Raw genomic sequence first — 14,289 nt, 5'->3', positions numbered from 1 at the left:
AATTGCTCCTGGCCATATCCAACCATGCTTCCAGATGATGGTTATCACAAACGCTACTTCACTGGCAGAACAGAAAGCCTAATATGCACAACTCACCTTGTGGGGCACAACGTTTTAAGATCTGATAAAAAAAAATAATCACAGAATGGGTTGGGTTGGAAGGGACCTCAAAGCCCATCCAGCTTCGGTCCCTACTGTGGGCTGGTTGCCCCCCACCAGATGAGGCTGCCCAGGGCCCCATTCAACCTGACCTCGGGCACCTCCAGGGATGGGGCACGCTCAGCTCTCTGGGCAGCTGTGCCAGTGCCTGTCCACTTTTTTGTCCACCAGGATTCCAAAATCCTTCTCCACAGGGCTGCTCTCAATGAGTTCTCCCAGTCCGTACTCACGTCTGAGATTGCTCAAACCAAATGATCCCCATAGCACCGGTGCACGATCACTACCTAAAAGCAACCCGAGGTCATCCAGGACAAGGATGCTTTTTTGTTTTCACTTTGGTGAAAGAACCCGTCCTCCCTTTCAAGTCAGCAAGCGCTACCTGCAGCACGTGCTATTGCTAAAATGATGGAGGGGTCATCAGGGCAGATGTGTGTGAGTTCTACTAGGGGATACCAGCAGGTATGGGGCCACAGGGCCTCATTCCTCGCAGCAAACTGCCCAACAAGGCTGCTATCACAGTAAGGCCGTATCGAATCATACCAAGCAAAGTTTAGACCCACTGTCCATGAGGATGCCAGCACTAAAAGCGGATCAGCTGGCAAGACGTCAACACTTTAGGAGCTGCCTTCCCCTTTATTTAGCTAAAAAACTCATTTATCCGGTTTATTTGTTTTCAGACTAACCTCCTTTAAAAAGGCTGACTTATAATCCTGTAAAACATCGTCACGTGCATTGAGGAAATTGGCAAGGATGCTAATTTATTGTCCTCTAGGAAAAAAAAAAACGAGCCCTCTTTCCTTGATTAATGTATGCTTTTGTATTGTAAGATATTAAAGAATGTTGCTTCACCTGTAATTATAGAGAATAGTTTATTTTGGCAAGGCGCCCCGGCTTCTGGTTGCCAAGTTATGAATAATGCAATGTTCCCCATTCTAATTTCCGTGTTCTAAGTAGTGAATTTGGAGCGGGGTGCATGCAAGGGCGCACACACACACACATAAACACACACACATACACACACACAGTGCTGAGCCCCCTCCACCAGCAGCGCCTCTGTGTTATACTTGCTTGCACAACTTGTTAATACCGGCAGCTGCTTGCCAAGTTCAGAGTTTGATTCCGACTAATTTCATCTCGATGCGAACCAACAATGTTGTGTCTTTTTTCCCCCCACAGAAGAATTATTTCTCTCACACTTGCACGCACCGCCGCAATACCACTGAGGGGAGCTTACCGCTGCATTTTAAGCCGCATTTAGCTGGGACTTGGGTAAAGATTCCCCAAAGAATTTAACGACAGAAGAATTCATTATGCTTTCCCTTCTCCTCCGCCTCCACAACGCAGAGCCCAACGATGTCTCTACAGAAGCAGGAAGTAAATTCAGGGCTGGCTCTTCTCTCTCTCTCTCTCTTTTTGGCCCAGGTTTCGCCAGGACACATGTGCCCAGCCCCAATCAAAACAGAGACAGATGGCACCGCTGATCATTCAGAATGGAAGGAGCCTCGGAGTCAGCGTGTTTAGATGCATTTGTAGGGCTGCGCGGTATCTGCCGGCCACTGGGACTGATTTAAAAAGGCAGCGAGTGAAAGACTGAGCTTGCGCCAAAATGTTAACTGTGCCATTTGAGCAATTATGGTTCGACATGAAAGCTGGGAGAAAGAATGCACGGGTCATTCTGATCTCGATTTAGAGACGATGTCCCCCGTTCCAAAGAGGAAATAAATGCAATCCCATCGCTTTACTGGAGCAGCTTTGGCGATAAAGGGAAAAGCCACGCTACGGAAGGGCATTCTGCTGCAGGTTTTACTGGGGCAGCACCGGCTGAATTAGAAAACAATTCTCTGAGCACAATTCCTAACTACAAATTATTGCACGCGCTGTGCGGTGATACGCCAAGTCACTTTTCAAACCCGTCCCTCATCCTGGTGGATCAGAAGCGCATCCCTAATAGGTCTGTGAAGGCTCGCCGTGCTGTCTCAATACAAATCAGGGCCAGAGAAGGCAGGTGGTGAAGATGGGAAGTGCAGCTCTGCTCCCCAACGAGGAACACGGGTTACAGGTTCCAGCCTACCGAGACTGCCTGATCCACAAGCAAACAAGTCTGGATTACAACCAAGCTCCACGTACAGCTAGGCAGGCCTATTTCTCTGCGGAAAGACTTAGGTCTGCTGTAACCCAGCATCCAACTGCGGTCTGGGGGTAGTCTGGGATTATTGGTAGCTTTGGCTGGATAATCAGGGCATTAAAATTGTAAAATATCCCTGAAGTGGAAGGGGAATAGCAGACTCCTAGGCTGAGCCTGTGCACAACGAAATGCCTTCTACTCCCATGGCCTGCCTCCAAATGGCCAAAATAAACAGGAAATATCTATGCTACTACAGCACCACTTGGATTCATCTGCAGCCTTTTAAGGGCTTTATCGCCGAGGTGATATGCTTTCCAGAACCCCATTCATGAGCACTGATTGGAGGTGCACAAGGGCAGTGTGATAACACATCCTCCAGACAACTTCCTACAACTTGTGCTGCCTGGCCTAGAACTTTTACACCGCGACCGTTTCCTTTCACGGGGAAAGAAAGGATCAGAATTAGCATCATTTAAGGTAAATGTGCCTTCAAAAAGAAACATGAGGCCATTGCACTTTAGTATCGCATAACCAACTGTGGTCCCAGAGCTGGAAAAGGAAATCAGCAGTGGAGATGAAGGACAGGTCATGAGCTGGCTGTCCAAGGGAAGGGCAGGAATGCTTACACAACTGAGTGGGAAACAGAGCTTTGGGGGGATAGAAACCGTCCAAAACAAAGAAGAAAGGAGAAGCGAGTGGGTAAATAAGATGAAGTGGCCACAGCAGTGGGGTGGGCAGTGAGGAAGGACAAGCATCAACACCAAAGTGAAGGCAAAAATCAACATGTTTTTTAAATGTTAATTACATTGCTTGTGTAACACCGGTGTTATGTTTTTTGGGAAGACCTTCACCAAGCTGAACTAAATAGAGCTTAAAACTGCTCCTTGCAGCAGAAAGTTCCCCTCTGTTGTATCACAAACGTGCACACAAGTGTAAGATAAATAATTACACACTCTACAGTGTCCCAGGCATGGTTTAGCTGGGAAGTAATACAAACATGTTTTTTTTTTGGTACTACTTCGTATTTAAATTTACTAACTATAGCCTAAGAAATGCATTAACTACCAAGAACCATAATCCCAATCATCCTGTTGTCACACAGCAGCTGGCAGAGCACAAACACTTACTGAGTCCTGCTGTAATAGCCAGTAAGTGCCAAAGAAAGCAGTAGCTCTATTAATGCCAGCACACAGAGAAGCTGTGCAGCCAGGGCTGCCCTCCAACAGATGCACAGGAGAGACAGCAAACTGGCAGCGGAAGGGGCACAACATGGCCCCTCTTCTGCTCTTCAAGGGAACATTCCACCCAAACAAAGAACATAGCCTACATTACAAATAATCCTTACTTTTCTCTCGAGAGCCTCTGAGCACCATGCAAACATTTCCTAAAAAAAGAACAAAAAACCCCAGTCCCTGACCGTTAATTCCTACGGTGTAGGTAAGGGATGTGAAAAACAGTCACATCCTCAAAGTATTTTCAGAAGGGACACAGGAGGATCTAAAATGCTCCATCAGAGACATCGTTAAACACGACAGGCTAATTTTAGGGATGAGTCCTCCCTCTGATAAGCTGCTCACACATCTCAGGGCAGAATCCGTCTGCTAGAAGGCAGTTGGTTGTGTTTTATAAGCTAAAGTTTCTCTTACCTATGGAATAACTCCAATATTTCACCGGGAATCATCATCCATCTAACTGAAGTACCCTCTAACGGACCATCAGCCTCATATCCCCTTTGAAATAGCACAGCTGAGCACTTGCTGGGCCACGATTTATTTTTTACCTTCTGAGACATCTTGCTAACTCTATAGCTCAATAGTGACAGTCGAATTTCACACTGCGATAGCCCCCCATCGATTTTTCACTCCCAGGAAGCAACTCCACAAATTAAAGTTAACAGCATTTCTGAAACTAAGAAAAAAAGAAAAGAAAAAAAAGGAAAGAAAGAGGAGGGCAAAGAGACATGAAAGGCAAGAAGCCTCAAATGCACCTGCAAGATAGGAAGAAAATTCCTTCCTGGGGTTTGAGCTCATAGTGGGATGAGGATGCTACTGCCACAAGAGCTGGCAGCCACTTCAGCTCTAAAATGTTACAGACAAAAGCACCCCTTCCACTGCAGGAAGATGTCAACGCGTCTGCAAGAACTGCCTCCAAAGTGTGAGTATTAGACCCCATCTCTGGATACAACCGTTGAACAGATGCCACCGTCACACCAGGTCTGAGCTCTTCCTGTCAGCCTGCCTTGCTGAGCTTCGTAGAATCACAGAGTCATTAAGGTTGGAAAAGACCTCAAAGATCATCTTGTCCAAGTGTCCACCTACAACCAACATCACCCACTAAACCACATCCCTCAGTGCCACATCCCCACATTTCTTGAACACCTTCAGGGATGGTGACTGTACCACCTCCCTGGACAGCCTGTGCCTACGCCCGACCACTCTTTTCAGAGAAGCTTTTCCTAATGTCCCACCTGAACCTCTCCTGGTGCAACTTAAGGCCATTCCCTCTCGTCCTGTCACTAGTTAACTGGGAGAAGAGGCTGATCCAATTCGTTAATTGCTACCCTGGGAAGAACCATGACACGGACCGAATTTCAGCTGGCACAGTGGTAATCACATTGAGACCATCGCTGGCACATCTAGTTTCTACCAAACAGTTAAAGGAGGGAGCAGAAAACCCAGCACTCTTTTCACCACCAGAGCCTGAACACCCAACCTAGAGGATGAAGTAATGCGAATGTCTCACTTCATAAAAAAAAGCCCAACATCTGCCCACGCACCTTTCCAACTCTGACCACCAGCACATATTACGTTCTATTAAAATTACTGACAGGAAGAACTAAAACTTAAAAAATAAATAACAGACCTGGACACAAGCCCTGAGACATGGGCAGCACTCAGCCCAGCTTCAACAACCCCATGCTTCCCAGACCCCATCTCCAGCCTGCGTGGGCTGGTCTCAGCCTGGAGCCTCCTGCTGCAGATCCTCAGCCCCATGCTCCCCTCTGAGCACAAAGGGCTAGGTCATTTAATGGCCTGAGGTAATTTTAAAAAATTTTATCCTTGCTACAGGATTTTCTTGTCTACCACCAAAGCCTATTAATGGTGTGACATTACAGAGAAGGGCTGGGGAGCGCTTATCCTCTGGTGTGAATGCACGACAGCTTCTGTTTCCCTGTGACACAGTGGCTTAAGCGTGGCTCCTTGCCTTTGAGGCCTGAGCTAATCCTCTGGCTGCACGCTGGAGCAGAGGCTCCAGTCTCAACCTGTCTCCCCAGGAGCAGAGGGCCTGAGACCCAGACGTTGCAGTCTCACCTACTGCTCTTTGCACGTGGAATTTACCCTACACTTCAATTTTAACTAATGCTCTCCCCCATGCTCCTGCAGCAGCCAATGCTGGAGCCAATGCTTTCTGAACAGCTGCTTTAGAAAGAGGTGAAGTGAGGGGGAAGGGGAAGAAAGAGGAAACCAGAAAAATAGAATACAATTGCTTTTTGTCTCCCAGACCCTATTTTTAACCCGATGAGCATCTCATCCAATGAACCATGATGAGCATGAAGTGTTATATAAAGAAGATAATTATAAAGGGATTTAATGCTTGGCAAGCTCGCATCGCAAGGTTTATGGTGGAGGTAGCATACTCACTTAAACAGCCATGTGTCCGGACTTGCTATTATGTGGGCAGCGCTGCTGGGGCCAAGCAGAATCAGAAACAGGATTTGTTCTTTTTTTTAAAAAAAGGAAAAGAGCACATCCCCCTTCCCACTGAGGATGGCAGCTCCAGTCCCACCTCCTTCCAGTTTGGTCCCATCCCTGATTAATGATGTTGTCTTCCTGATTTATGACCCACCCCAACAGATTAGAGTTTCCCTCTTCAACCTCCCCTCCTCCCCCCAGAAGGCACAGCCACACTCCGCTGGAAATATTAGAGAATTATTAAATAAACATTCATACGTCATGTCTCTTTCCCATACTGAGCTCATCGTAGTCAACGCTCAGCGGCCGGGGCCTGTTTGCTTTGGGGCTGACACCAACCAGCTGGAGTGATTCATGGAGAGGCTGGCTACAATGCTCCGTGCCATACATCATGCTCGCAGCGCTCCCTGCCCCGGCGGAGATAAACTGATCAACCACAACGGGCTGGAATGAATTTATGACAACACAAAATTGAGGAAAACAAATGGGAGGTGACCCAGTGGGCCACTAACCCAGACTCTTTCGCTGGCCTGCAATCTAGTCTGGTGGCAGAAAGCAAAATTGAACATTGGCACTCTGAATTAAGATGCTGGCTTTTAACCCCAGGGAACCTCGGCCTCAAAATGGCGCCAGGCCGCCATGGGCAGCTCCAGGGAGGAGGAGGAGGAGGAGGAAGACTTCTGTGGGGAAAAGCACTTCTGTGTCTCTTGTAGAGGATGTGGGGTGGGCTTTTGGACAATTAAGGACCGCTTTGCTGACCGGAGCCGCATCTCATGCCAGCTGAGCTCTGCCCATCTGCTGAGGGTCCACACGGCCTGTCTGTTCGCAGGAGCCTTCAGCACAAAGCACCCAGTGATGCTGTCCAGACACCTTCCATTGGCACAGAGATGAGATTATCTGGGCCCGCAGCACATGGCTGCCACTCGAAGTTCAGAGCTAACACAGATGAGTTCCATTTCTCAGTGCTGACATATCAGAGACACACCGCCCTCCTTGCCTAGGTGTATTTCTGGAAGAGGGGAAGGGGAAGGGACGTCACCCGTGAGAGGGAAGGATCGATAAACAGATCACTGCTAACTCCATTAGCCACCGCCTGAACGGAGGGCACGGCTGGTACAGGTGGTAAGCCATGTGCTTCCCAACACTTCAGAAAATACTCATCAGATGCTATGCAGTGCTTAACACGCCTATCAAAAACATTCAGGTCTAAAAGCAAAAATTAAAGTTACAAGCAAGAGTGTAAAGTGACGCTGCCGAAAACTTCCTGCAAGTGCCACCCAATACAAGAAAAATGAAACCAATTTAGGTCCAGATTAAGAAACAGGAACTAGAGATGAATCAATTTAGCCTGTTGGGTTGGGTCGCCATATATCATGGCTCAGCAGTGGAGTGGGAAACAGCCAGACAGTATGAAACCTTTCCCCCCCCACCCCCCTTCTGCAGGCTTCTAGCTCTGATCCCTGTTATCAATTAATTTAACCGAACCCCTCCACACAGACAAGCACACAGAGCATTCAGACTCCTTAAATGGCAGGACAGAAACTATTTATCACACACAAATCTCAAAGGAAAGGAGCAAAAAAGAAAACCCCCAACAAAACATCAACAAAAACCAGCAGTTAGGAATTGTTCACCTGAAACACCACCTTGCCTTCTGAACCTCAGCGAAATAAAGGGCCTTAAATAAAAAGCCCTCCCTGCTTCTTTAAAAATCAGCATTATTGGAAAGACTCAGCAAGACACAGAGGTCCTTCCTGTAATTTCTATTGGGTTTTGCTGACCTTTTGCACCTTCTGCAGCACTGAAGCTACAGCAGGACAAGGTTACTGTGGAACAAGGCGATGTGTGCATATATATCCACATGTGCATACACACACACACACACACACACACACACACACTCCTCCACTTCACAGCAGAGCTGGCACAAGCGTTGTTTGGAAAGGATTCTGGGATCCTTCAAAAGGTGCTAGCTAAAGCCTCTTTGATCAGATTATTAAAGCTATGTCAATTTTATCACTTGAGCTCAAGTGTTCTGGAAAATGTCAAATCCTTTCAGCTCCTGCAGTTTAAAGATTTTCAATAGAAGTAGATCTGGGAGGGTGGAGGGCTGCTAGTCTGACAGGCAGGAGGCCTGGAGCACTGTCTGAGACAGAGGCTGACAGATCAGGGCAAATGGGATGTGTGTATTCTCAAGTCCCGGCCACCAGGACATATACAATAGCCAGGCTTGCTCTAAGGGCAACACTGCTTCTGTACTGACCTGTGAGCTCTCCAGCTCTGTGGTCTTTGGCCAAAGTCTGCTCACCGAGAAGTATCAGAAAGAACACAGCCCACATTTGGGATATGCCAATAAATTGTCTTGCAGAAAGTAAAGTGCTGAGACTGCAAAGCAGTGTTAAAGCCTCCTCTGCAGCAGGGAATTTCCTCAGCTATAACTCCTGGTTGTGAGCAAAAGCTTTGCCAGGCTGCCTGAGCTATCAGACACCCCACAATGTGCAAGTGACACAAGCTCTTGCATCAGGACCAGGGCAAGAAGTTAGTTAACTACATTAAAGAATAGCTTTCTTTAAAATCTTCTTCATTTCAACATCAGGTTTTTCCCCATCCTGAATTATCAATATATCTCAGCCCCAAAATGTAAATACTCCCTTCTTAAAACCCACTTTTCTCACTTCTACCATTTCATTCAAGCCGCTTTGCCTCTCACTTGATCTTGGGACAATGTTTTATTTCAGGCAATTGCCAACTCAAAAAAATCCCACACTTAACAGTCCATGGCTACAGTAGACAGCCTGCAGTTGTATGCTTGGACTGCCAAAAGCTGCCTGAGCAGGACATCTCCTGAGCAGCTTGTTGGAGGAAGCTGAGGAGGGACGTTGCTACTCGATCACAAAGTGCAGGAGAAAAAGCATTTTTTTCTATCCTATGCTGGAGGATATCCAGCTAGCAGAGGGAAAGGAAAGGAGATGACTGGAGCACCTGCATTATTGAACATTCAAACACTGAGAGTCAAATTTCTGATTTGATTGGAAGGGTTGTAGGTAGAATAAACATAGAGACTGAGAAATATTTTTGCTAGTAACCATACAGAGATATAATCTGGATCTTAATTCTCTCAGTGAGGCTCCTGCCAAGTTATGGGACTGCTGGGATCCCCCTCGTTGGAAAGATGGAGGGTGGTATGTGCAAGTACATTAGAAAAGACAGAACAGAGACAATGGACTGCTCTCAAAAACAGAGACAAATGAGAGCCAATGGACTCCATGGTTCTTAAAACCAAGAAGAAATAGAAGCTATCTACTTTACACTCACTTTTCAATGTCACTGTTCTTACAGGTCTTCTGCATGGTTTCCTGTTTACTGCTTTCGCCATTACTCGTTGAGGGCATTTCTGTTGAGGGAAGAACAGAAATTAGTAACAGAACAGGACATTTTATCACTGAGATAACATAGTCTGAGTTACAGTTTCAGAAGCAGAGGGCTCCAGTGAGTCATTTTCATGTCAGTTTTTCATGAGAGGAGACCAATACCACATATCCCTGTCTGGCAGGGAGGCCCTCTCCCTGCATAGCACAGTTGCACAAGTTAGGCTGAAGGTACACTACGTACCCTCTTTTCACTACAAACTGACTACCCTTGCAGATGTGCCAGCTATTTTAGGCAGGATTTAATTCAGAAAGGCTTGATGCAGCTGTTGCACCAAAAAGTACTTCCAGAAAGGTGACTATGGAGCAAACTTATCCACCCCAGACCTTGCTCTCAGCTTCTCCCTTTTTTTGAGACCCTTCAGACACAGACAGGGAGAAAAATATATGCCACTAAGTAGTATGACAGAACAGTCTGCTCGTAGCTCTCTTCTCAACCAGCAGTCCCATGGCTCCTCCCAACACTGGAGGGGTGGGAGCCTCCAGGAAAGATAACGGTCAGAAACAAGCCAGATGAACCGTTCTGGGGCCAGTCCCTGGGCTGCAGGTTCAGCACCGCTGCCTCATGTAAAAGGTATGAAGAAAACAGAGCTCATAGCAAGCACCATCGGAGCTGCTTCCTCATCACTGCTGTGGCTGCAGTTACTGAAGCTGAACGCACCTACGAGCGAGTGCTCCTACATCAAAGAAAACAGATGTGATTGCCTACCCCACAGAAGCAAACGCCTGCGATAGATATCTTATGTTCTTCATTTAATCATCATGCCTTCAGCAAAACTGCTTCTACCCAACCCCCCCCCCCTTCTACTGACAGTCAGTTATGTCTTGTAGGTACTTTAAAGGCTGGGAATCAAATGCCCAAAGCATTGCGGTAATAGAACAGGAAACAGAATCATTGGGACAAGTCTCTTCAGGTCGCTGAGCTTCAGTTCCCTTCCTAAGGGAGCTAGAATAGCACTGCCCAGCTCTGGAAATGGATTTGGCATCTACAGCTGGAAAGCGCCAGGTTTTATTATTCTCATATTTCCACTGGGTTGCTGCTTACTCTTCCAGCGCTGCTGGCATTAAATAAAACAAAGCAACAGTTGAATAGGTTTAACCCTCTACCCCTCAATTAATTATATGGGCTTCCAAATAATCTGAATTACTAATAATGTCAATTAAAATTTCACATTCACTTGTTTGCTCTGGAACCTCTGCTACAAGTCACAAGGTAGCACAGATCCCAGAACCTCCACCATACCCCTTTAAGGAAGGGAAGATGATAAGCAGCTGGGGAAAAAAAAAAAAAGCAACAGGTGCCTATATAGTTTAAACTCCTAACAGCTGAACAACAACATTACGGTCAAGCTCTGATGGCTCCCTCTGTGATATAGTAGTTTGTCTTTTAGTGACAAGACAGCAAGTCAATCCAACCCCTCTCTCTATCACCATATCACTTACAGTTCCATTTTTGGGAACTTCCCCAAATCCACTGACTACAGTTCAATGTGCTATATATTTTCAAAAAAGATAACATGATAGGTTGTGCACACATCTGCTGGTACTGTGCAAGAGCGTCTGCACCTATCATTTTCCTAATTACTGGCAATCAGAAGATATGGAATATCCATCTGCCCTCCTGTAGCTAACGGATGAATTATTGACATGCTTAACACTCACCGTCGCTGGCCCATTTAGAAAACTCCGGCGTTATTCGAGTACTGGGTGTGCCACCACTGAAAGAAAGAAGGGCAGAATGCTAAAGGTTGAACGTGGAAGATTTTGCTGCTTGGGAAAAGCCAGTCCTTTTGCCCACCAATCGACATACATCTCTCCCACTACTTCTCTAACCATCAGTCTAAGCATCAAATGTGAGCTGCTGGCTTGCTGCAGGAGGTGTTTTTTGTGTTAGCCCACATCTCCACCAGAGAACTCCCAACCTGCTCTTCTAGCTGTGACCTCTGCTGAATCACACGAGGGTTGTGATGCTGACTGAAGGCTTGGGAATCAAATAGCACCCGTGACCTAAAGCTCATTCTCGAATACCCAGCTTCAAAGATGAAAACCTTACCAGTGAACAGAAATCCTCCATGCTGCAATAGCTTCTTGCTTTAGAACTAACTGTACGCCATCACAAGCCCCATCCTTCCCATTTTCCCATTTGAAGAACGGCAGCATTGAAGTGCAGACCACTCCTGGCCCCATCCATTCATTTGCAAGCCAGTAACAGAGGCAGTAGGAGAAAGAAATCTTCCCAGGAGCCTGTATACTTGTGGCTGTATAACATTTCAGCTCTATGAGCTGTGACAGCTGTGCTCAAAAGGTAACGTAGGCTTATGCTTCAGGGCATCAGCTAGTCTACTGCATTTCTACAGAAAGTTGCCCAAATTTCAAAGTGCTTTTACAAGCAACGTTCTCTCTTCTGCTTTACAGAGAGACATGGAAAGACTTCACACAAACAGCAGAACATCTTAGGTGCAAGTCACATGAAGGAACTAGGTTTCCACATCTCATGTCCTCAGTTGTCTCACTTAAGTGTTGAACGTCCGCAGTCACTAATAAGGGATACTCTTGTTACAATGCTGCTTCTTCTTAGCTGTGAAGGAGCTTTAGCATCCTTGAGGCATGCCTGTGGTCTAGCACAGTTTGCAAAGTACTGAATGGATCAATGGTTTGGATCCAGTGTGGCAAATACACACTTCTATGGAGTGGGACCTAATTTTGAACTAGTGTTTGTGACAGACTAAGCAGTAAGAAAACTTCATTTCACTGCTCTATCAATCACTTCAACCTTGACCTCACAGGATCACTCTGTGAAAGACACAGAGGGGTAATTTAAACCCTGCTTTATGCAGGGCAGAGGGCTTAAAAAGCAATCCTAGCTCTCTGTTAAGACTCATTTTACTTGCCTGAAATGCTTCCCCAAGTGCCCTGAATGCTGTCTGCCTACATTCTTGATGTATGCTTGTGGGCAGAGCACACATTCTGCACAGACCTGCATGCAGGATTAGTCTGTGTACCCTGCAACACTAATGTGATGCAATGAAATCATACCTTATGTGCCTGTCTCCTAATACACTGAACAAGTTTCAGATCTTGTACACATGGCAAGATGTGCACAAGGCCCTGACACAGCACAGGTTCCCCATGACCAGAATCCACCTTCTGTCCAGCACTGCTCAGGGAGAAGACAGCACTGGCTGGGCAGTGTGGTGGTTAAGGTGGGGGAGTGCGGGCAGGGAAGTTTTATGAGACTGCACAGGTAGGAATGGAGACCCACCTGTTACACAGTGGTTCTTTGTAAGACTCCCTCACTGTGGCTTTGGTCAAACAAATGGATACCTTCCACTAACTGAGATTCCCCAAAAATAACACAAGCAAATCAGAAAGGCACGGCACAGCACTTACTTTAAAACAGCACCTCGGAGCGCCTCCCTCTCTTTGGCTTCACCTGGCTCTTCTCCAGTGCAAGGGATAACGTCTGCCTCCGTGTACCTGAGCACAAGGGGTTAAGAAACATACAGCCTTGCTGCAGACAATGGAAAGATTTCTGAGGTGGCTGGAACACTATCTGGGATGCAGAACAAATTCACATCAACCAGAAACAAAAACCTCAAAGGAACAGCAGCTGGTACCCATGGAGAGGCTTGCTTTTAGATTCTGGATGGGAGTTTTGTTTTTAGGTGGAAAGATACAGACAAGTCCTTAGACAGCAAGACTCCACAGCTTTTCAGAAGAGGAAAACCCATTCCTCAACCTCTAAAAGTGCAATTTGCACAACTCTACTACTTCTGTTTGAAGTACAGAGATCTACCAGCTAAAGCTAGGTGCTTTGGTGTTAAAGACCAGTACAGATCTGAACACAACCTAATTCTATAGATTTGCATTCCCTCTCAACACAGCTATATCAACGTCTGCCTAATACCCTTGCAGGAAGTCCTCTTTGATGGCTGCACAGCTGCTGTAGGGCAGAAGTTCTGGAGCTGTGTCTGAAGAGTCCGGCTCCCAGCTGGAGTTCCAGAAAACTGCCCTTAATGAAGTGTCTCACAAAAGGAATAAAAACTCATTCTTGCAGTTACAGCGGCAGGTGAATAATGCTTGAAATATTTACTGCACAAAACCCCTGAAATCAAACAAATATCTTAGGAAAAATAAACGACATTTCTAAGCACAAAGCAGGAAAAGCTATCTATATGGAAGATGCCTGGACAGAGACAAGAGTATTGCAATTAGTATCACTTATGAAATACAGATTGGAGAAACAGTAGTTTTGATCTCCTGCAACGTCTCATACAGACTTCACCAACCAGATCTGAAATAGATCAGTACGTACACAAGGATCTCAAAGGGAAGAAACTGAGAATCCCTATTAGCTCAAATAATGTAGCAACTGGGGAAGGTGGTGCCCTTTCTAGTAGGGCTGGACACACTGTCCAATGCTACCCAGAGCCCTGCTATATAAGCACTAGCTGAAGATGGATCTCGAGGTTCCCTCTCAGTTATAAGCCTTTCAAAAACGATACTGTGGTTTCCCGTATTCAAGTGTGTCGTCCCCATCCACATCCAGGTCGGCATCGCTGTCTGGATTCTCTTTGCCGCTGCACATGATGAACCCAGAACCTGGAAAATAAAACAACAGAATGTGCTGGTGAGCATTTGAAGTGGAGACCAAGTAAAGGAGATCTCCTAAGGACAGGAGGGCAGCATCAGCCTGCAGGTCATCCTTTACTCTGCACAGGCTCACAAAAGGTATTGCCATTTAAAAAACCAACCAAACAAACAATGCATTCAGGGTTTTTATTATTATTATTTAAAATGTTTAAGAAAAGCAAACCTGCTTCTAAGAAAACATCAGACTTCACAGTCATTAGCAGCCCCTTATGAACACTTCCTACCTGAGCAA

The 14,289-nt window shown here is 46.2% G+C and overlaps 1 protein-coding gene across 13 annotated transcripts in view; it reads right to left on the bottom strand.

The window, feature by feature from the left end:
- The window catches only part of RNF220 (ring finger protein 220), a 165,621-nt gene that overhangs the window by 14,535 nt on the left and 136,797 nt on the right, over window positions 1-14,289 (bottom strand). For all 13 annotated transcript variants that reach the window (NM_001109987.3, XM_040704659.2, XM_040704658.2 and 10 more), the window contains 4 exons: window positions 13,910-14,006; window positions 12,795-12,881; window positions 11,067-11,122; window positions 9,292-9,370 (listed from right to left, as the gene is read on the bottom strand). In NM_001109987.3, coding sequence (NP_001103457.1) covers window positions 9,292-9,370; window positions 11,067-11,122; window positions 12,795-12,881; window positions 13,910-14,006 — 319 coding nt within the window. The remainder of the gene's footprint in view (window positions 1-9,291; window positions 9,371-11,066; window positions 11,123-12,794; window positions 12,882-13,909; window positions 14,007-14,289) is intronic.

The sequence above is a fragment of the Gallus gallus genome, chromosome 8 (genome assembly GCF_016699485.2).
Source record: "Gallus gallus isolate bGalGal1 chromosome 8, bGalGal1.mat.broiler.GRCg7b, whole genome shotgun sequence".
In the NCBI taxonomy this organism is placed as follows: domain Eukaryota; kingdom Metazoa; phylum Chordata; class Aves; order Galliformes; family Phasianidae; genus Gallus; species Gallus gallus.
The sequence above is the reverse complement of the archived record's forward strand: the minus strand, read 5'-3'. Positions and strand labels throughout refer to the sequence as shown.